Source organism: Ascaphus truei, chromosome 3, assembly GCF_040206685.1.
Source record: "Ascaphus truei isolate aAscTru1 chromosome 3, aAscTru1.hap1, whole genome shotgun sequence".
NCBI lineage: Eukaryota > Metazoa > Chordata > Amphibia > Anura > Ascaphidae > Ascaphus > Ascaphus truei.
The window spans coordinates 313,570,675-313,591,995 of NC_134485.1; the positions used below are offsets into that span (position 1 = coordinate 313,570,675).

Here is a 21,321-nt window from a genome sequence, read left to right on the forward strand (position 1 = left end):
CCTTTTCCCCCATTTCTCGTGCAGCTCTTTTTACTTCCTCAGGCACGGCATCTTTTTCAGCCTGCGATACTTGGTAAACTTTATGTCCAGAATCCAGACGATATGGACCACCTTTTCCACCCAAACCTGCTGTGTCTCTGCCACCTGAAAAATTGCAAAATAAATCAACACACTTTCAAACAGGGATGGGGAAACCATTTCTGATTATTTCTGATGCCCACCGAAAGACCATGTTATGGTAAGGCACCAAGGCCAGGAACCTGGCTTCCTCCTTCCTGTCCCTTTTTTCTTCTTTCTCATTCAGCTTACCCCCTTCACCATTGCGACGAAATTCAGTGAAAACCATAAAAGTTGAGCTGTTCGTGACATTTTGTTATCACATGGGACATTCCCTACAAATTCACAACAGGCCCACAAAAATCTGTGACAATAGGGCACCCTTGATCAAACTGTTTGGGCAGCTTTCTGCTACAATGGCAACGTGTATCTCTTACATTTTTCTCTTCTGGTAGCAAATATAAAGCCATCATCAGCCAAACAGTAAAGATTGAAGGATAATAAGTGAATAATAAGAACTATAGTAACTGCAGTGTTCTTGTGTTCACATTCATTTTTGCCTGGTTATAAAGACATGCCTTTTTTTTTAAACTTTAAAGCAGCAGACCTGACAAAAGAAAAAAATATATAAAAAAATTAAGCAGGGGTCTCCGGAGCTGATCTGTGTACGTTTCAGCTCCGGGGACGTCCTGCTTCCTGAGATTTATTTTATTTCACTTTATTTTATTTTTCTTGTTTTCATTCCTTCTTTCCTTTCCCCTCCACTTCTTTCCCCTTTCCCCTCCCCTTTATGTATGTGTTATATGTATGTTTGTCATTGATGTTTTATACCAAATATGTTGTTCATATTATCATATATGATCATTTTTATTATTTTATTTTTACACTTGACCACTATGGACACCTGTGAGTGCGACATTATATGTCAATATTTGATTAATTTGTTATTTTATTTTGCCATTAGATTATAATTTTTACTATTTAGAAATCAATATCATCAATTACTATCTCAAGTGTTACCATTCCATTACTGCAATCATTAACATTGCAGATTAATTTATGACAACAAAGAGGAGTGTTCAAAATCTATGTATTCACCCCTTCTAGCCTTATGATTGGTCTGTTTCACCATAGGAACAACCAATGACGTAGCTTGAAAGACATATAAAAGACCCCTCGCAGGTGTCCAGGTTATCGCCTGATGAAGTTTACTTGTTAAACGAAACGCGTCGCGAATTGTGTAACCAGCCTACCTCAATCCCGGTGGCTGGCATACACTAAGTGTATTTATTCCGGTTGCGATCCCTCAAACGAACTGGCATCTATGGACGGCTGTAGGGGGCTTTCATTTCCACGCATGCACAATTGCGCTATGCACCACGCCGACTTGCGCTATGCACCACACCGACACACGCGGAGGTGTTACTTCAGTGACCGCCACGGAGACAGCCCCAGCGCACGGGACTGTCATCCGAAGGGAATTGGATATCGCCCCCCTGCCTAATCTATGGTGAAGCCTAAAGGATGAGAACATCGCCTAGACCTGGACACGAATTAAGTTTTACTTATATGTAAGTTTTTATATTATTGTTGTTACATTATACCTTCATACTCTTACCTTGGTGCGCACTTGTGCTTTTTTTCTTGGTTTCCTGAGATACTTACCTCAGAAGGGGGTGCCGGTATCTCTGCGAAGTTTAAATGTCCCACGTCACCTGGGCCAATAGGAACCCGCAAGGAATGATGTCACAGCTTCCTATAGGCCTGCAGGACATTTAAGTCGCTATACTGATAGCACAGTGTCTGGGCTGCTACCAGCACCCCCTTTCGAGATAGATAAGTATCACAGGAAGCTTCCCCCAAGCTGAAATAAACGTGGTTCAGATCCTCAGACCCGCTGCTTCAACCCTAATTTTTTTTTAAATGTCGCCAGGACTGCTGCTTTAAAGGTGATCATAACAGGAAGCCAAATTAAATATTTTTGTCTGCTAAGTGGGACTGCCCCGTAAACATAAATTTTTGTCCCTTGCTGGGATTTCCGCTTTTAATACTGCAGTAACTTACATTTGTTTAGCTCTTTGTTACTCTCCTGGTGTTCTAGATCTACAAGCATTTGGCCCTATTGCAGCTAAACGGGTCAAGCAATACATTCCAATAGGCTGAATCGTTTTGCAAAGCAGAGAGCATGGGGAAGATGTATCAAGGGAAAGAATAGTTTGATTTGACACATTGCACCATTTTTTGCTCAAATAGTACCAAATGTAAGAAAGCTGGTAATAACGTTTGCTACCTCTAGTGTAGACGGTTAGATGCTCCACCACTTCAGACATGGCATGAAAAAAAATGCATGCACCATTTGATACATCTGATTGTAATATATGCATCATGTACTCGCACTGACATTCAAATTCAGCAAGCAGGTCCACACAAAACAAACTTTAAAGCAAAACATTTTGATACATTGGTGGACACAAAATAAAACTATGCTTTTATCTGTGCCAGTTATGTGCCAACATTGCCTGTATGCATATCCCACTTTTGCACAACCACTATATTCATTCTTATAAGCAGCAGGACACATTTTACAGGACTAACAGTTTACAACAGCGGTGCGCAAACTGGGGGGGGCGCAAGATTAGTTAAGGGGGCGCAGCGGTTACAGATCGCGTCTCGCACTCCCGCAGCTGCTGGAAATTAGGAAGATTATTGTCTTGGAATAATACAAATTGTCATGTATATAGATTATTACCTAAAAATTATCGATTACATTGTTATTCAAAGCATATGAAATAAGGGATAAATCTGTATAATACAATATATATGACAGAAGATATGACCATAGTGAATGTACTGATATCACACTTTATTCATGAGGTAAATAGTATTCCATATCCTGTCCACATCCATATAACGAATCAATTGCGCATACAATTTAAATGTATATGTTATATGTTCTTGTTTTGTTTATTTTAATTCTGTGTCTTATCCCTTGTCTTCTCTCTCACTCTCGTAGCCGAACGGGAGTCCCTAGTTTCCCCCACCCCCTTCCCAGACGCACCTCCTGTATCAGTAGTCTGATTGGAGGTTGTATTCAACCAATAACTATGCAGGATGGTGTTCGCGCCAAAACCGCGCGGCACCACTGGGTAATGGAGGCGGGGAATCCCCTTCATAGCTGCGGGAGTGCGAGACGCGATCGTACTCTTTGATAAAGGGCTGCATAGCCTGAAACGCGTCAGAGTTTGTTTTGTCTCCCCTCCGTGTCAAACTATGCTTTAAATAAATATATTTTTAACCCTCCAACTGCTGGTGCTGGCCCCATTCTTCAGCTGTGCTCCGCTGCAAATCTCTGGATTTCAAGCCTTCCTGTATCTATTCTGCGTGATGCACGCACCTATGGAGTAATCAACACATTCAGTGAGTATTGTTAATTCCCTACACATGGATTCAAGGGGACTTACAGACCGATGCAGTGCAGCAGGTAAGAGTTTCTATTGTGAGGTGCCAATAGGCATTAAACAGTCCCTCACCATAAGACATCATTATTGACTATACTCCTGCAAATGCACTGGGTCCAATACTACCACTATTGCAATAATAATCTCCATACCCTGATTATCAACTTATACCACATTGCTGTATCTCATTCGCTGGAGCGCCGCTTTTTGGGATTTATCCCACCTTTCTAAATGCCAGGGAAGGCGAGAGGTCTCTGTAACTCACTTAACTGCTGCCAGCCGGGTCTTCGGCGACACGTCGCCACGGCAACGCGGTGTCAAATGACGCCGCGAGGTCATGTGATGTCACGTATCGCTATGACAACGTGTGTCATATGACGCGGCAGGATCACGCGACGTCACATTACCCGCAATGTCATTTGACGCCGGGTTTAGTCTAAAGGGGGTCGCGAACGCTGGGGCAGCGCACACACAAAACTTTGCGCACACTTGGTTTACAGTATACATGATTTTGTCACTATGTCCATGTATTGAATCCGTCGCGTGCGCTTATAGTAGGAGCGACGCGATGGCGTGAAGGCTTGGTCACAATCACTGGAAGTAAATTAAATTTGATTTTTCAGCAACCGCAGCGTGATGTCAGCGTCGCCGTAGCAAGGACTATAAGCGCAGCCTTAGGAGCGAGGTTCAGAAGTTTGTATAGCATGTGTTATCTGGTGGTCCACTAAATGGTGTCATATTGTCTACAGATGTAGTACCCATATTCTAAACACACATGTAAATTGTGCGATTTTATTACTTTTGACACGTTAATCAAAATGGAGTACCTCAGGGATCGGTACTGGGACCCCTGCTTTTTAACTTGTTTATTAATGATCTTGAGGTTGGGATTGAGGGCATAGTCTCCATCTTTGCTGATGATACTAAATTGTGTAAGGTAATAGAATCAGAGTAGGATGTAATTTCTCTTCAGAAGGACTTGGAGAGACTGGAAACGTGGGCAGCTAAATGGCAAATGAGGTTTAATACAGATAAATGTAAGGTTATGCCTTTGGGATGCAAGAATAAAAAGGCGACTTACAAATTAAATGGAGATATATTGAGGGAATCCTTGATGGAGAAGGATTTAGGAGTGCTTGTAGACTGCAGGCTTAGCAATAGTGCCCAATGTCATGCAGTAGCTGCAAAGGCAAACAAGATCTTATCTTGCATCAAACGGGCAATGGATGGAAGGGAAGTAAACATAATTATGCCCCTTTACAAAGCACTAGTAAGACCATACCTTGAATATGGAGTACAATTTTGGGCACCAATCCTAAGAAAAGACATTATGGAACTAGAGAGAGTGCAGAGAAGAGCCACCAAATTAATAAAGGGGATGAACAATCTAACTTATGAGGAGAGTCTAGCTAAATTAGATTTATTTACATTAGAAAAGAGGCGTCTAAGAGGGGATATGATAACTATATACAAATATATTCGGGGAGCTTTCAGGGAGAAGGAGTGGCTCAGAGATTGACACTGAGATTGTTACAGGGGAACCTTGTTCAATTCCCAGTGTCGGCTCCTTGTGACCTTGGGCAAGTCACTTTATCTCCCTGTGCCTCAGGCATCAAAAACATAGATTGTAAGCTCCACGGGGCAGGGACCTGTGCCTGCAAAATGTCTCTGTAAAGCGCTGCGTATCACTAGCAGCGCTATACAAGAACATGCTATTATTATTATTATTAACTATTCATCCCACGGGCAGTACTAAGGACTCGGGGCCATCCCGTAAGGTTGGAGGAAAGGAAATTTCACCAACAACAAAGGAAAGGGTTCTTTACAGTAAGGGCAGTTAAAATGTGGAATTCATTACCCATGGAGACTGTGATGGCAGATACAATAGATTTGTTCAAAAAAAGGTTGGACATCTTTTTTAGATGGGAAAGGTATCCAGGGATATACCATATAAGTATACATGGGAAGGATGTTGATCCAGGGATAAATCCGATTGTCAATTCTTGGAGTCAGGAAGGAATTAATTTGTCCCCTTAATGGGGTTTTTTGTTTGCCTTCCTCTGGATCAATAAGTAAGTATAGATATAGGATAAAGTATCTGTTGTCTAAATTTAGCATAGGTTGAACTTGATGGACCTACTGTATGTCTTTTTTCAACCTCATCTACTATGTAACTATGTAACTATGTAAAAATCATATTATACAAGCAAATGGAGCTTCTGGTTAACAAATTGCATGATTTGCACATTGAATCAGTCTATCTGGGGAGTTTTGATATGAACGTGTAACACAAATATTATTTGTTTGTTTTATATAGCGCCCTTATCCAGGGCGCTGTAGGCATAGAGAGTAAAATTAATTGGCCAAGGTCACATAGAGCTGACACCGGGCATTGAACCAGACTCCCCTGATTCAAACTCAGTGTCATTGTTCACAGAGTCGTGTCTTTACTCACTTAGCCGCTCCTTCCCCCATAACAGGCGGTCTCTGTATGTCTTCCTTCCCATTTTGCACTCATCCTATTTAAGAAAATTGTAATGTCACCTTACAATTCTAATATGTTTTCTACTGAAATGCTCTGGCAGGTACACTTAATTTACATCGGTACAACTAATTTACAACAGCATTTAAGATGAGTTCAGTGTCACCTCATGTGTCTTTTATAACACAATGGTTAACTTGTCAGTGTGAGAATAATAGATTTTCAAATGCTGTTGAGAACCATATTGTCTTGTATATAATGTATACCTTGTTCATTTATGTAACTGTACTTGTAACCATGTACAGTAGAGGCAACTCTTATTCGAACTCTTATTCGAACAAAAACCAGTGGCAATTCCCCAAAAAACCCAGGAAACACCCAGGTACAATCTGAATACATGCCTTAAACTTTCCTTAAACTAGCCCCAGCATTTCTGCATTGATTAATGGCCTATCAGATTAACAGCGGGGGTCCCTGGCAGTCCCATTCAAACTGAATTGGAATGCCAGGGATCCCTGCTGTGTTAATCCTATGGGTCGTTAGTCAATGCAGAAATGCCTTAAACGTGCCTCAAACTAGCCAGAACATACCCAGCACATACCCAGCACATACCCAGAATGTAACCCGGCTAGTTTACGGCAAATGTTAGAATAAACGTTGCCTCTACTGTACTATTTGTTTTACTCTGTGCCCAGGACATACTTGAAAACGAGAGGTAACTCTCAATGTATTACTTCCTGGTAAAATATTTTATAAAAAAAAAAAAAAATATTGAGGTTTTTTTCTGAAACGTTAGCAATGACTAATCCGGGGAAAAGAAGCAGCCCTCCTTCCATGGCTGTGACACAGACACAAAGTGATAGACACCCATGCCCAGTGACTATATGCATTGTAGTCTGTCCTTAACAATATGCATCTTGGTGGGTGCAAGCAGTACGGCTTCCAAAGAATGAATCATTGACATATCTGTTGACCCTGACAGTGTGAACACTAATAATAAGCATATGTCAACATGCCCTCGAGAAAGAGAACAAAGAAAACGGTCTCGTCTTACTTAAACATTCTCTCAGGTGTCAATGGTTATATAACTATGAATAAAATGCGCACTAAATATATTATTTCTACATGTATGTTTTCCATGTATGTATTTGATGGGAATCTTAACCGATTATAACATTTCTAAGTAAGCACAGTAATTTTTAACAACACTGTACTATTCTGTTAGGATGCCGGCTGGGAATGTGTGTTGGGATGCCGACTGGGAGTGTGTGTTGGGATGCCGGCTGGCAGTGTGTGTTGAGATGCCGGCTGGGAGTGTGTGTTGGGATGCCGGCTGGGAGTGTGTGTTGGGATGCCGGCTGGCAGTGTGTGTTGGGATGCCGGCTGGGAATATGTGTTGGGATGCCGGCTGGGAGTGTGTGTTGGGATGCCGGCTGGCAGTGTGTGCTGGGATGCCGGCTGGCAGTGTGTGTTGGGATGCCGGCTGGCAGTGTGTTGGGATGCCGGCTGGGAGTGTGTGTTGGGATGCCGGCTGGCAGTGTGTGTTGGGATGCCGGCTGGCAGTGTGTGTTGGGATGCCGGCTGGCAGTGTGTGCTGGGATGCCGGCTGGGAATATGTGTTGGGATGCCGGCTGGCAGTGTGTGTTGGGATGCCGGCTGGGAGTGTGTTGGGATGCTGGATGACAGTGTGTGTTGGGATGCCGGCTGGGAATGTGTGTTGGGATGTCGGCTGGCAGTGTGTGTTGGGATGTCGGCTGGGAGTGTGTGTTGGGATGCCGGCTGGCAGTGTGTGTTGGGATGCCGGCTGGGAGTGTGTGTTGGGATGCTGGCTGGCAGTGTGTGTTGGGATGCCGGCTGGCAGTGTGTGTTGGGATGCCGGCTGGGAATGTGTGTTGGGATGCCGGCTGGCAGTGTGTGTTGGGATGCCGGCTGGGAATGTGTGTTGGGATGCCGGCTGGGAATGTGTGTTGGGATGCCGGCTGGCAGTGTGTGTTGGGATGCCGGCTGGGATGTGTGTTGGGATGCCGGCTGGCAGTGTGTGTTGAGATGCCGGCTGGGAGTGTGTGTTGGGATGCCAGATGGCAGTGTGTGTTGGGATGCCGGCTGGCAATGTGTGTTGGGATGCCGGATGGCAGTGTGTGTTGGGATGCCGGCTGGGAATGTGTGTTGGGATGCAGGCTGGGAATGTGTGTTGGGATGCAGGCTGGCAGTGTGTGTTGGGATGCAGGCTGGCAGTGTGTGTTGGGATGCAGGCTGGGAATGTGTGTTGGGATGCAGGCTGGCAGTGTGTGTTGGGATGCAGGCTGGCAGTGTGTGTTGGGATGCAGGCTGGGAGTGTGTGTTGGGACGCCGGCTGGGAATGTGTGTTGGGATGCCGGCTGGGACTGTGTGTTGGGATGCCGGCTGGCAGTGTGTGTTGGGATGCCGGCTGGGAGTGTGTGTTGGGATGCCGGCTGGCAGTGTGTGTTGGGATGCCGGCTGGGAGTGTGTGTTGGGATGCCGGCTGGGAGTGTGTGTTGGGATGCCGGCTGGGAGTGTGTGTTGGGACGCCGGCTGGGAATGTGTGTTGGGATGCCGGCTGGGAGTGTGTGTTGGGATGCCGGCTGGCAGTGTGTGTTGGGATGCCGGCTGGCAGTGTGTGTTGGGATGCCGGCTGGCAGTGTGTGTTGGGATGCCGGCTGGCAGTGTGTGTTGGGATGCCGGCTGGCAGTGTGTGTTGGGATGCCGGGTGGGAATGTGTGTTGGGATGCCGGCTGGGAATGTGTGTTGGGATGCCGGCTGGCAGTGTGTGTTGGGATGCCGGCTGGGAGTGTGTGTTGGGATGCCGGCTGGGAGTGTGTGTTGGGATGCCAGCTGGGATGTGTGTTGGGATGCCGGCTGGCAATGTGTGTTGGAATGCCGGCTGGCAGTGTGTGTTGGGATGCCGGCTGGGAGTGTGTGTTGGGATGCCAGCTGGCAGTGTGTGTTGGGATGCCGGCTGGGATGTGTGTTGGGATGCCGGCTGGCAGTGTGTGTTGAGATGCCGGCTGGCAATGTGTGTTGGAATGCCGGCTGGCAGTGTGTGTTGGGATGCCGGCTGGGAATGTGTGTTGGGATGCCGGCTGGCAGTGTGTGTTGGGATGCCGGCTGGCAGTGTGTGTTGGGATGCCGGCTGGGAGTGTGTGTTGGGATGCCGGCTGGCAGTGTGTGTTGGGATGCCGGCTGGGAGTGTGTGTTGGGATGCTGGCTGGGAGTGTGTGTTGGGATGCAGGCTGGGAATGTGTGTTGGGATGCCGGCTGGGAGTGTGTGTTGGGATGCCGGCTGGCAGTGTGTGTTGGGATGCCGGCTGGCAGTGTGTGTTGGGATGCCGGCTGGCAGTGTGTGTTGGGATGCCGGCTGGGAATGTGTGTTGGGATGCCGGCTGGGAATGTGTGTTGGGATGCCGGCTGGCAGTGTGTGTTGGGATGCCGGCTGGGAGTGTGTGTTGGGATGCCGGCTGGGAGTGTGTGTTGGGATGCCAGCTGGGATGTGTGTTGGGATGCCGGCTGGCAGTGTGTGTTGAGATGCCGGCTGGCAATGTGTGTTGGAATGCCGGCTGGCAGTGTGTGTTGGGATGCCGGCTGGGAGTGTGTGTTGGGATGCCAGCTGGCAGTGTGTGTTGGGATGCCGGCTGGGATGTGTGTTGGGATGCCGGCTGGCAATGTGTGTTAGAATGCCGGCTGGCAGTGTGTTGGGATGCCGGCTGGGAATGTGTGTTGGGATGCCGGCTGGCAGTGTGTGTTGGGATGCCGGCTGGGATGTGTGTTGGGATGCCGGCTGGGAGTGTGTGTTGGGATGCCGGCTGGCAGTGTGTGTTGAGATGCCGGCTGGGAGTGTGTGTTGGGATGCCAGATGGCAGTGTGTGTTGGGATGCCGGCTGGGAGTGTGTGTTGGGATGCCGGCTGGCAATGTGTGTTGGGATGCCGGATGGTAGTGTGTGTTGGGATGCCGGCTGGGAATGTGTGTTGGGATGCCGGCTGGGAATGTGTGTTGGGATGCCGGCTGGGAATGTGTGTTGGGATGCCGGCTGGGACTGTGTGTTGGGATGCCGGCTGGCAGTGTGTGTTGGGATGCTGGCTGGGAGTGTGTGTTGGGACGCCGGCTGGGAGTGTGTGTTGGGATGCTGGCTGGGAGTGTGTGTTGGGACGCCGGCTGGGAATGTGTGTTGGGATGCCGGCTGGGAGTGTGTGTTGGGATGCCGGCTGGCAGTGTGTGTTGGGATGCCGGCTGGCAGTGTGTGTTGGGATGCCGGCTGGCAGTGTGTGTTTGGATGCCGTCTGGCAGTGTGTGTTGGGATGCCGGCTGGGAATGTGTGTTGGAATGCCGGCTGGGAATGTGTGTTGGGATGCCGGCTGGCAGTGTGTGTTGGGATGCCGGCTGGGAGTGTGTGTTGGGATGCCGGCTGGGAGTGTGTGTTGGGATGCCAGCTGGGATGTGTGTTGGGATGCCGGCTGGCAGTGTGTGTTGAGATGCCGGCTGGCAATGTGTGTTGGAATGCCGGCTGGCAGTGTGTGTTGGGATGCCGGCTGGGAGTGTGTGTTGGGATGCCAGCTGGCAGTGTGTGTTGGGATGCCGGCTGGGATGTGTGTTGGGATGCCGGCTGGCAGTGTGTGTTGAGATGCCGGCTGGCAATGTGTGTTGGAATGCCGGCTGGCAGTGTGTGTTGGGATGCCGGCTGGGATGTGTGTTGGGATGCCGGCTGGGAGTGTGTGTTGGGATGCCGGCTGGCAGTGTGTGTTGAGATGCCGGCTGGGAGTGTGTGTTGGGATGCCGGCTGGGAGTGTGTGTTGGGATGCCGGCTGGCAGTGTGTGTTGGGATGCCGGCTGGGAATATGTGTTGGGATGCCGGCTGGGAGTGTGTGTTGGGATGCCGGCTGGCAGTGTGTGCTGGGATGCCGGCTGGCAGTGTGTGTTGGGATGCCGGCTGGCAGTGTGTTGGGATGCCGGCTGGGAGTGTGTGTTGGGATGCCGGCTGGCAGTGTGTGTTGGGATGCCGGCTGGCAGTGTGTGTTGGGATGCCGGCTGGCAGTGTGTGCTGGGATGCCGGCTGGGAATATGTGTTGGGATGCCGGCTGGCAGTGTGTGTTGGGATGCCGGCTGGGAGTGTGTTGGGATGCTGGATGGCAGTGTGTGTTGGGATGCCGGCTGGGAATGTGTGTTGGGATGCCGGCTGGGACTGTGTGTTGGGATGCCGGCTGGCAGTGTGTGTTGGGATGTCGGCTGGGAGTGTGTGTTGGGATGCCGGCTGGCAGTGTGTGTTGGGATGCCGGCTGGGAGTGTGTGTTGGGATGCTGGCTGGCAGTGTGTGTTGGGATGCCGGCTGGCAGTGTGTGTTGGGATGCCGGCTGGGAATGTGTGTTGGGATGCCGGCTGGCAGTGTGTGTTGGGATGCCGGCTGGGAATGTGTGTTGGGATGCCGGCTGGGAATGTGTGTTGGGATGCCGGCTGGCAGTGTGTGTTGGGATGCCGGCTGGGATGTGTGTTGGGATGCCGGCTGGCAGTGTGTGTTGAGATGCCGGCTGGGAGTGTGTGTTGGGATGCCAGATGGCAGTGTGTGTTGGGATGCCGGCTGGGAGTGTGTGTTGGGATGCCGGCTGGCAATGTGTGTTGGGATGCCGGATGGCAGTGTGTGTTGGGATGCCGGCTGGGAATGTGTGTTGGGATGCAGGCTGGGAATGTGTGTTGGGATGCAGGCTGGCAGTGTGTGTTGGGATGCAGGCTGGCAGTGTGTGTTGGGATGCAGGCTGGGAGTGTGTGTTGGGACGCCGGCTGGGAATGTGTGTTGGGATGCCGGCTGGGACTGTGTGTTGGCAGCAACTCTCTCTCTCACTCCTGCTGTGTGGGGTTGTTATATAGATTAAGCAGAGTCATCAAGGGCTAGATGCTTTCTTGCAGGCGATTTAGATGGACTAATTGAAGTAGAAATAATAGTAGGAGTAGGGCTTTGGGCTGATGTCGATGCTTGAGGTGGACTTTCAGTAGATGTTGATGGTCTGGGAGATTGACTGGCTGCTGCTGACCTTTTAGGTAGGTAGGTGTCTGAGGAGGTTTGAAGTGTAGCTCTTTTCCTTTCTCTGTAGATTTCTTTGTAACAGGCATAGCCCCCTGAAATTATTGCATTGACTTTGGAACTTCTTTCAAAGTCCCTGTCATGCTTTTCAACAAGAGCCATGGCGCTATCAAGATGACGGAAAGCTTCAAAGAGAATTTTTTAAGTTAGGCCTTCAGGCTGTTCGATGGTCTTAAGATCGGTATTCAAGAGAGTGTAGCGCACAGCCAAGAGAGTGGGTCAGAGTTGATAAAAAATATCTTTTATTCGTCCATTAAAAGAAAACGAAAGTATGGAAACCTTCTACATGTTTCGTGCATACAGCACTTTACCTTGAACACACACTCCCAGCCGGCATCCCAACACACACTCCCAGCCGGCATCCCAACACACATTCCCAGCCGGCGTCCCAACACACACTCCCAGCCAGCATCCCAACACACACTCCCAGCCGGCATCCCAACACACACTGCCAGCCGGCATCCCAACACACACTGCCAGCCGGCATCCCAACACACATTCCCAGCCGGCATCCCAACACACACTGCCAGCCGGCATTCCAACACACATTGCCAGCCGGCATCTCAACACACACTGCCAGCCGGCATCCCAACACACATCCCAGCCGGCATCCCAACACACAATGCCCTCTCCTTCATCCTTTCTACATAATTTTTACATAATTTTACGTTCATCCATTTTGGATCTGCCAGCACTAGTAAGAAAAATCAGCTGACATTAAAGATTTTCTTTCAATAAAGCCTACTGTATTTATTTTGGTTACAAATGCATTATTTACATCAGTTATGCACATATATGATGTTTGCAGTACAGTACATGCATTGTAAAGTGGAGAAAAGGTAGTGCTTCACTTTAAGTACATTTTCACCTTACATACATGCTCCGGTCCCATTGCGTACGTTAAAGCGGGGAATGCCTGTAAACAACTTTAACCCGTATTGGGGATGCCCATGACATCATGGTATGCAAATAATAGTCTATTGATGTGATTGATTTGCGGGTACATTAATTAAGGGATTGTCAGTGTAATACTTAGAGGAGGGGTGGCCAACTCCAGTCCTCAAAGTCCACCAACCGGTCAGGTTTTCAGGATATCCCTGCTTCAGCACAAGTGGCTCAATCTCCACTTGTGCTGAAGCAGGGATATCCTTAAAACCTGACCTGCTAGTGGCCCTTCAGGACTGGAGTTGGCAATCCCTAACATAGTAGATTTTATACACAAGGCAAATTCAGATTTTCCTAATTATCCATACGAACTGGGCTTAAACAATTAGAATATACTATGCTCTAGGCTCAAAATGGAAGGAGAAACCGCTTAAAAGCAGTGTAATTATTAAAGGATTTTTTCATCTTCTGAATGTACAGTAAATGTTTGCATGCTTGTTTTATTATTATACCCTGACAAACCAGTTACAAATATGCCTCTTTCTTGGAACCCGTGAGGGCCCCTCTTCTCAACAATTGCATTCCACACGGAATTAACCTTCAATTCAGGCTGACACCAACTTCTTGATCAAAGAACATCTACAAAAATGTTATCGCAAATGTGCAAGCGGACAGCTTACAAGTGACTTAAAAAAATTGCTACCATATGGATGGGTATCGGGCCTATCGAATTGTTCCTGCCATTTCAATGCCTGTGTTCTGGTTTGGCAGCATTCTCTGAGCTACTTCTGTGAGTCTATTAAAATTATTATTCATTATACTTATCATTTACCTATAAGGCACCAGCATATACTACAGCTCAGTACAATACATGTGCAAGTTAAAACAACAATATAACATACACGTACAAAAATATTGCCGGTACTTTAACACAAACTATTACAATGGGCAGAGACGTCCCTGATCCAAAGCTATTACAATTAAAAAGAATTCAGGCACAGAGCTATCTGTATATGTTAAAAAATAAAATATCCGCTCGAATTCATATTTCATTTTAAAGGAGGGTATAAAAGGGCCTGTCAAGATCTAATCCATAAGACACCTTTCGTGCTGGAAGGTGCATCACAGCCCTATTCACCTGAATAGGCAAAAAAGAGTCCTGGGCTAAACATACTGTAAGTCATATGGAGCAGGCCTGCTTGGTAAGTATGCCCCAATATATATTTATACTGATTAAAAGCATCTTAAAGGAGATCTAAGACAGGTAAAGACATTCAAAGTTTGAGATATAATATACGTTTATGATTGCCTTTGTTCTATTCTTGGGACGGCTTTTACCATTAAAAGATAAAGTCCCGCTCTTTTACTTATATTGGTGTAGGAATAAATGTAGATTGGTGTAAATCAGTGATGTTACTGTGAAGGGATTGTAGATGCACCGTCATATTAATATAATAGGCAATGAATTATCAATGTAAATACACATCAATTATCAACACACACCTGAGTTTAAAATGTACAGTATCAACTATTTTCAAATTTAAAGCACTCTAAAATAAAGGTACATTATTCCATGTTTAGAAGCAACTTTGTGGTACAACACATAACAAGCATAAAAAATACGCTAACAAGCATCTGTTCGAATCATTAGTTCTGATATAATTAAGAAAACAATTTCTTTCGTAATTAAGAAAACATTATTTTCTATTTCCCTACATTCGGTATATTGAAGTGTTCTGCTTCTTGTTAATAAATGTAAGTGATTAGTACTGATTGGCCGAATTACATTACTACTCTGCACTGGCAAACCACGGCACTAATAATAACATTCATACACCAATAGGCAATATAATATATCATATATAGGATGTAATGGAAAATAAAAAAGGTATACTTAATTATAACTGTTTAAATAACATAATAACTAGTGGAAGATGCTGTAATTGGCTTGAAGTGCTACGTCTAGGAAATTCTGCTTTACATATCTGCTACAGTATTCTTAGCAGCTGAATCATAGAGTGAACAAATGAATCGATTGAATATAATCTTATGCAATAGCTGTTTTCTAGTTGAATACACACATACTTTAAGCCTATATGGATGAAATATAGATACAAGAATCAAAACATATTTGCATTCTTAAGCCTCATGAAGGAATGATACTAATAGTGGGGGAGTGTTCGCTAACAGGGCGTTACAGATAATCCGTCTAACGATGATCATATTCTACATGAGAGCCTTCCAGTATGACAGCAAAAAAAAGGAGGTATTGACCCCGTGGAAAGGTTACCCCCCTTGTGAAGCATCATTAAAATTAAGGTATTTGGATAGTGATGATTTGTTTAATGGAGATGATCACACGACAGGCCCTAGATTCTTTAACTACATGCTCCCTTAAGCTGCAGGCTTCACAGGTGTGCCGCCTAGAACTGTGAAAACCTACTGTAGGATTAAGATCTGCAATGCTTGTTAAGATCAGAGACAACGCTAAAAAGAAGTGCCAAAAAAAGAAAGAAGGAAAGCCTCAAAGAAAATAATGACTGCATTCAACATCCTTGCAAGAAACACACGCGCAAAAGAATGTGCAAAACATGAACATTTATCTCCTGTCTTACCTTTTAATTATAAGGATGTTTTGGGATGAAAAACGTCAAACAGCAACAATGTGTGTGTCAATTTTGTGACGTCTCGTTTATAATAAAAAGCAGCTTAAGTGTCAATAAAAGTAGTTGGAACTGTGTAGAGGCAGGAGAGCGCAAAACTATTTAACAAGAACGCAAAGCCTTCATTATAAAGGTTCATTACACTATGCTACGAGATGAGAGAAGTAAGATTTAGAACCTTAAATAAAGGTGTAGTTATGTAAATAAAAACAAATTCAGACTGTTTGAAATTGTAGGTTGTGATAGCTCGTTGTAATCTATTTTTCAGACCATTAGACTAGTAGTAGTAGTACGAAGTCAACTGCATAGATTAAATGAAAGAGTGCAGAGCTTTTGAAACCTTACCACTTGATGAAGAAGCCTTTGGGGGTTTGAACACTACAGTATGTACACTTTAATTTAATCTATGAAGAACTCTAATGTTGGTCCACTACAAGGTCTCACAACCTACGGCTAATCTGCATTCCTCCTGTACCAATGTGGCTTCTAGAACTTTGAACTACTTCAATAAAACAAATAGCACTGCTATCCCCTCACACCATCACTGAAACGTAGGTCACGTACAGTCTATTCATTAGTTGCCTTTCCGCCTACTGCCGCCTAGCAAATATGGCCCCTAGTCTCATCGTTTGTAATGGGGTAAAGCATAAGAATTACAATTACTTCATTAAAATGCCATCATATTTTTAAGAGGCTCTCAAATTAAGCCACATATCTGTTACAGAAAATGATTAATACTCACCGGTTCCACCAGCCCATGTGTTTCCACCGACGTGGGGCGTGTTGTCTGGGTCCATCTTGCCATGCTTTGGTGAGCTCACATCCATACCACTGTCCTTCTGCACTGTTATCTGACAAAACACATGCACAAGATATGTCATATTGTGCGTTACTTCTTTTAAAGTCTACACTACTTGGAAAAGACTCAATACTGCTCATTTTTGCTTTGAAAGGAGCATTTTTGGGGGAGTTTTACATTTTATTCACAAAAAATAATCCGAAGATAAAAAATAAATAAAAAAATCTGTGGCTGCCCACGGAAAATGTCTGCAAACGAAAAAAAAACACACGTGAAAACATCATGACATTTGGTATCAATGTTGGGCCTGGTTGTATTTGTATACGAAATGGCAAGAGGTAATATGAAGCATCAAAACAAGCTGGGGAGTTACATGTCACATATGTATTTGGATGATATCACAATTTGCTCAACAATTGTCCTATTGTCCAGCGTGTATCATATCAAGTAAACATGCAGAACTATGACTGACAAATATGTGAAACTGGAGAAATAAAATTCACTCCTTCTACATTAAGAAGCGCAGTTCCTCCCTCATGTTCACAAACAATGTACAGTAGTTGACAATGGCCCAGAGCTCACTGGAGGAATGTATGAATGAATACAATGCATTGTGATAATTGAAGGTTACACTGGTTCAGAAATGTCTACATTAGTATATAGACAAGGTGAATTACATGCACTCTTTCATCTGTACGTCACAAAAAAAAAAAGAGGGTAAAATTATATTGTTAGATACACTTTAGTAAAAAAAAATATAAATATCACCTTTCAAAGCATCTTATAAAATGTAGAGGTACTCTGATTTTGTAAATAGAAAAGTGGTAAGTACTCATAGAAGAGTAGTGGTACTCATTATCCTGTACTACTACTCATTATCCTGTAGTACTGATAACAATTACTCAGTGAAAAGCTATGCCTTATTTGCTGGTAATGTACAGTAGGACACTGCTAATTATCAATGTTATCAATGTTAATTATCAATGGATCAACAATTTCCTTAATTACATTTTGGATCTTTATCCAGAATCTGCATATATATTGGGACAAGACCACCAGACATCATTACGGTCTCTTATCTGACCGCATTTCCTCCAACAGAGGTTGGAGGTGCCCAGGAATATTATACTCGGCCTCATAGGTGTAACATACCATCAAAAGATTATTTTGTATATATTTTCCTTGGTAACAGAGCAGATTGAGGTTTTTGAGGCTGCCTCCCAGATATCCTCCCAGTCTCCACTGGGGATTTCCATCTGCAAATCAGTTTCCCATTTTGCATGCAAGGTCGTGTTGGGCATCCACCAGTTTGTTATAAATTATCGTGATCAGCCCATGTTGATAACCCCTATCTCTACATTGGTCCTCAAACAACGTTGAGGGTGTCTGAGAAGTAAAATGTCTGTTCTGGAAGCAGCGGCGGATTTGAAAATCCGCGGCCCCATGGCACTTAGCTGTGGCGGCCGCCTCCTTGCTGCAGCCATCCTTCTCCTTTCGAATCGCATCAAAAGACACCACAGACGTCACTAAAGTGACGTCGCATGGCGCCGCCCTGTTAACACGACAATGATTAATTATGTAATTTGACGCCATGATGACGCATTGCCATGGCAACGAGACGCCATGTGACGTTATGTTGGTGACATTCGCAGTGTCATTTGATGCTGTGGTTCGAAAGGAGAAGGAGGGCGGCAGCAAGGAGGCAGTCGCCACATGTAAGTGCCTTCCCATCAGGCCAGATAGGCCCAAGAGCACGGCAAATTTATATGGGGCACAACATTTTTGCGTCCCCACAATTTTGCAGCCCTGGGCCCAGGCCTAATGGGAAATCCACCACTGTCTGTAGACTTCTATATCCCTCCCTATCTGGAAGGGCACATTTTGAATTTAATTCCTCAAAGGTTAAGTATTTACCTCCAGAGGTTAAATCTCCAAAATCTAATAGTTCTTTTTGTTTCCATAGATCAAATGCCTTTGAGTTTAGGATTAGTTTATAAATGGGATTATCATGAATGAGGACCATTTCTGAGGGGGCTTTGTCAGCCGGTATTTAGGCTTTGCGTAATTCCATATCTTCAATGTATGGTGCAAATGCCCCTGATTTCATTTTTGATGTTTTTTGGTTTTCGTTTGCTTTACTTAGCCAGTGTTGAGGGTAGGGATCTAGGACGGACCAATGAGTTTTCTATGTCAACCCAACAATATCTCCCTTGGGGAGCATGCCAGTATTTAATTTGTTTCAGTTGGCAAGCTATATAATACTTTTTAATGTCGGGAATCGCCAGTCCCCCACTTATTTTTAAGCCAGTTCTTCAAAACTTGGAAAACTTGTTCTTGGAATTCTTGGGCACATGTTTGGCCATATGAATTGAAATATAGCATTTTGTATATTTTTCAAATATTTATTGGGTATAGATACTGGTAATGTCTGAAAGTAGTATGGTAGTCTTGGCAGTATATTCATTGTAATTGTTGTTATATGTCTAAACCAAGAAAACTAATGTTTTTGTCCATGCTAACTGGTCTTTCTTAATTCGTGCAAATAATTTCATGTCATTTTGCTCAAATAGTTCTTGGTAGTTTCTTGTAATTAATATACCTAAATACTTCACTCCATTTGTAATAAAAATTTAGTTTTAGCAGTTTTACCTCCTGTTTAGAAAGGGTCAGATTCAGTGCCTCTGACTTACTTGCGTTTATTTTATAGCCTGATAGCTTCACAAATTCTTCAAGGGACGTTAGTGGGTTAGAACTAGTTAAAATTACAATTTGTGACTAGGGATAATTTTATATTTTCTTTTCCAACCTGTATGCCCTGTATATTTGGGTTCTCTCTGATCAGCATGCGAATGGCTCTGAAATAAGGGCAAACAGTAATGGTGAAAGGGGGAAACAGTGCTCAATCCAATTCCGAACTCCAGTCATATGTAAGTCCTTAAGGACTTTGTAGGTCTGAAACGCGTAAGAGTTTTACCCCCCATATACCATGTTCTATCAATAAAGTTCTGTTTTTAACTTACACCTTGCTGGTCTCTTGAATCTACCAAGCTGTGCACCGCTGGAATCCAGGGATTTCTACCACAAACTTTGATTTTGTTCTATATTTGTATGTTTGTAAATAGTTGTTATAATTTAGGATTAAATCAAGTACTGTACGCAATTGCTTTTTTTTTTTTTATACATTTGCCAAGTCTTTTAACCAAACCACTGTGGAGTATAAAGTGGAAAGGATATACGAGGTATAAACTCGTATGGTTACTATACAAATGTATAGGTGTCTGTCTGTCATCTGCATGCAAACTGCACTTAGCGGATCTTTGTGGTTTCTCAGTCAGTCGAAGCTATAAACATTATACTGCAGCTGCTAGCTCCAGTACACAGAAAACATTCAGCGTTTTACAACCAATCTTTCATGCTATCCATTCTGAGACCAGAATAGATTCCTGGCCACCCACAAAGACTGCTATAGATAGTGAAAGAGAAGAACATGCCAGAGTTGCATAAAAGATGACATTGAATTAGCAAAGCACATATTGGGGTCTAATTATCAAAGACTTGGGAAGAAAATTGGAGCAAAACATATCAGCTGTTTTTTCAGAGTAAGTCGATGAATCCCATTGGAAGCCGTAGGATTCTGTCATCTCACATACTTTGTGAAGTGTCTTTTCTGTTGGTTGTGTAGTTTAGTTGGAAGATATTCATAAACAGACCCCAAATTATACACACAAATGTAACTGCTTTTCACAGGAACAAGAGCTGTTCTTTTCGGTAGTTGGTAGCTTTCAGTCAGCTTACACTGTGCCTGTTAATGCATTGATGGCTAAAATAATCCAACCATACATGGAATTTATAAATTACAAATGTTAAGATATTTTTTTAATAGATTCCAGAACCTATTTGTGATATTATAATGTTTGTGTTATTTGTAAAAGCACAAAGGGTTCAGGGTTATACAGTACCTGTACATGAGCATTTCCAAGATTCTGGCACATTGGATTTCGAACTGCATTGCTTCATTAAGCTTTTCTTTTAATCAACTGACAATTTTTTACGGTAATAAGTTAGACATGGACATGGTGCAAGAGTGTTTTGGACATAAAGAGACAAAACACGCTATGTACTCCAGAGTAATAGAACGTCCATTGTACCATTAGAAATAAGAACCCTATTGATAACTATTAGACAACATAGCTGCTGTGTATACTAAGAATGCTGTGTACTGTTCCTGTTATCTTGGTTATCACACAAGCCTTTCCTACCAGTTACAATCCACCCACTGCATTTGTGCATGTTACTCTTAGTATTGACATGCAACAATCTGTATGTTTTAAAAGGAGCCTACAATTAAAAACACTCCAACTAAATTCACTTAAATACACGAGTAATTCAAAATAAAGTCAAGTTATCTGTTAATTATCAATACTTCCACCTCCAAACGGCCAAAAGTACAATGCTGCTTTCTGGGTGCATGCAATATGTCTGTACTAAAAATGGGGTAGGTGATATGAATCGGCTATTTTTTTCCCGGTAGCCCGATATCTCCAGGTGTAAGAGTTTATTTAAAAATAACAATATCGCTGACATATCAGCGTGGTAAAAGGCTGCTTTTTACCATGCTTTACAGTTACAGCAATACGGCTCTAGTGAGTAGGCCGATAAACTTGGTGTAAACACAGACAACGCCAATATTTTTATTTATGAACATCAAATGAATCCAGGCCTTTGTTCTTTAAACTGTTTTCCCCAATAAAGTTTATTGTTAGCTTCAAATAATAATACTGTTCGTAACAGTATTTTATATTGCATTACCATCATATACAATGTTGCAATGATCAGAAAAGATAAAGCACAATGAATTCCTCAATCACAGAGCCAAGTTTAAATCATA

At 44.3% G+C, this 21,321-nt stretch overlaps 1 protein-coding gene across 2 annotated transcripts in view; it reads right to left on the reverse strand.

Annotated features, from left to right (window-relative positions):
• Window positions 1-21,321, reverse strand: part of VWA8 (von Willebrand factor A domain containing 8) — a 348,614-nt gene that overhangs the window by 38,477 nt on the left and 288,816 nt on the right. For both annotated transcript variants that reach the window (XM_075591071.1, XM_075591073.1), the window contains exons 38-39: window positions 16,377-16,485; window positions 1-144 (exon numbers count right to left, since the gene is read on the reverse strand). The exon at window positions 1-144 is cut by the window's left edge and continues 13 nt beyond it. In XM_075591071.1, coding sequence (XP_075447186.1) covers window positions 1-144; window positions 16,377-16,485 — 253 coding nt within the window. The remainder of the gene's footprint in view (window positions 145-16,376; window positions 16,486-21,321) is intronic.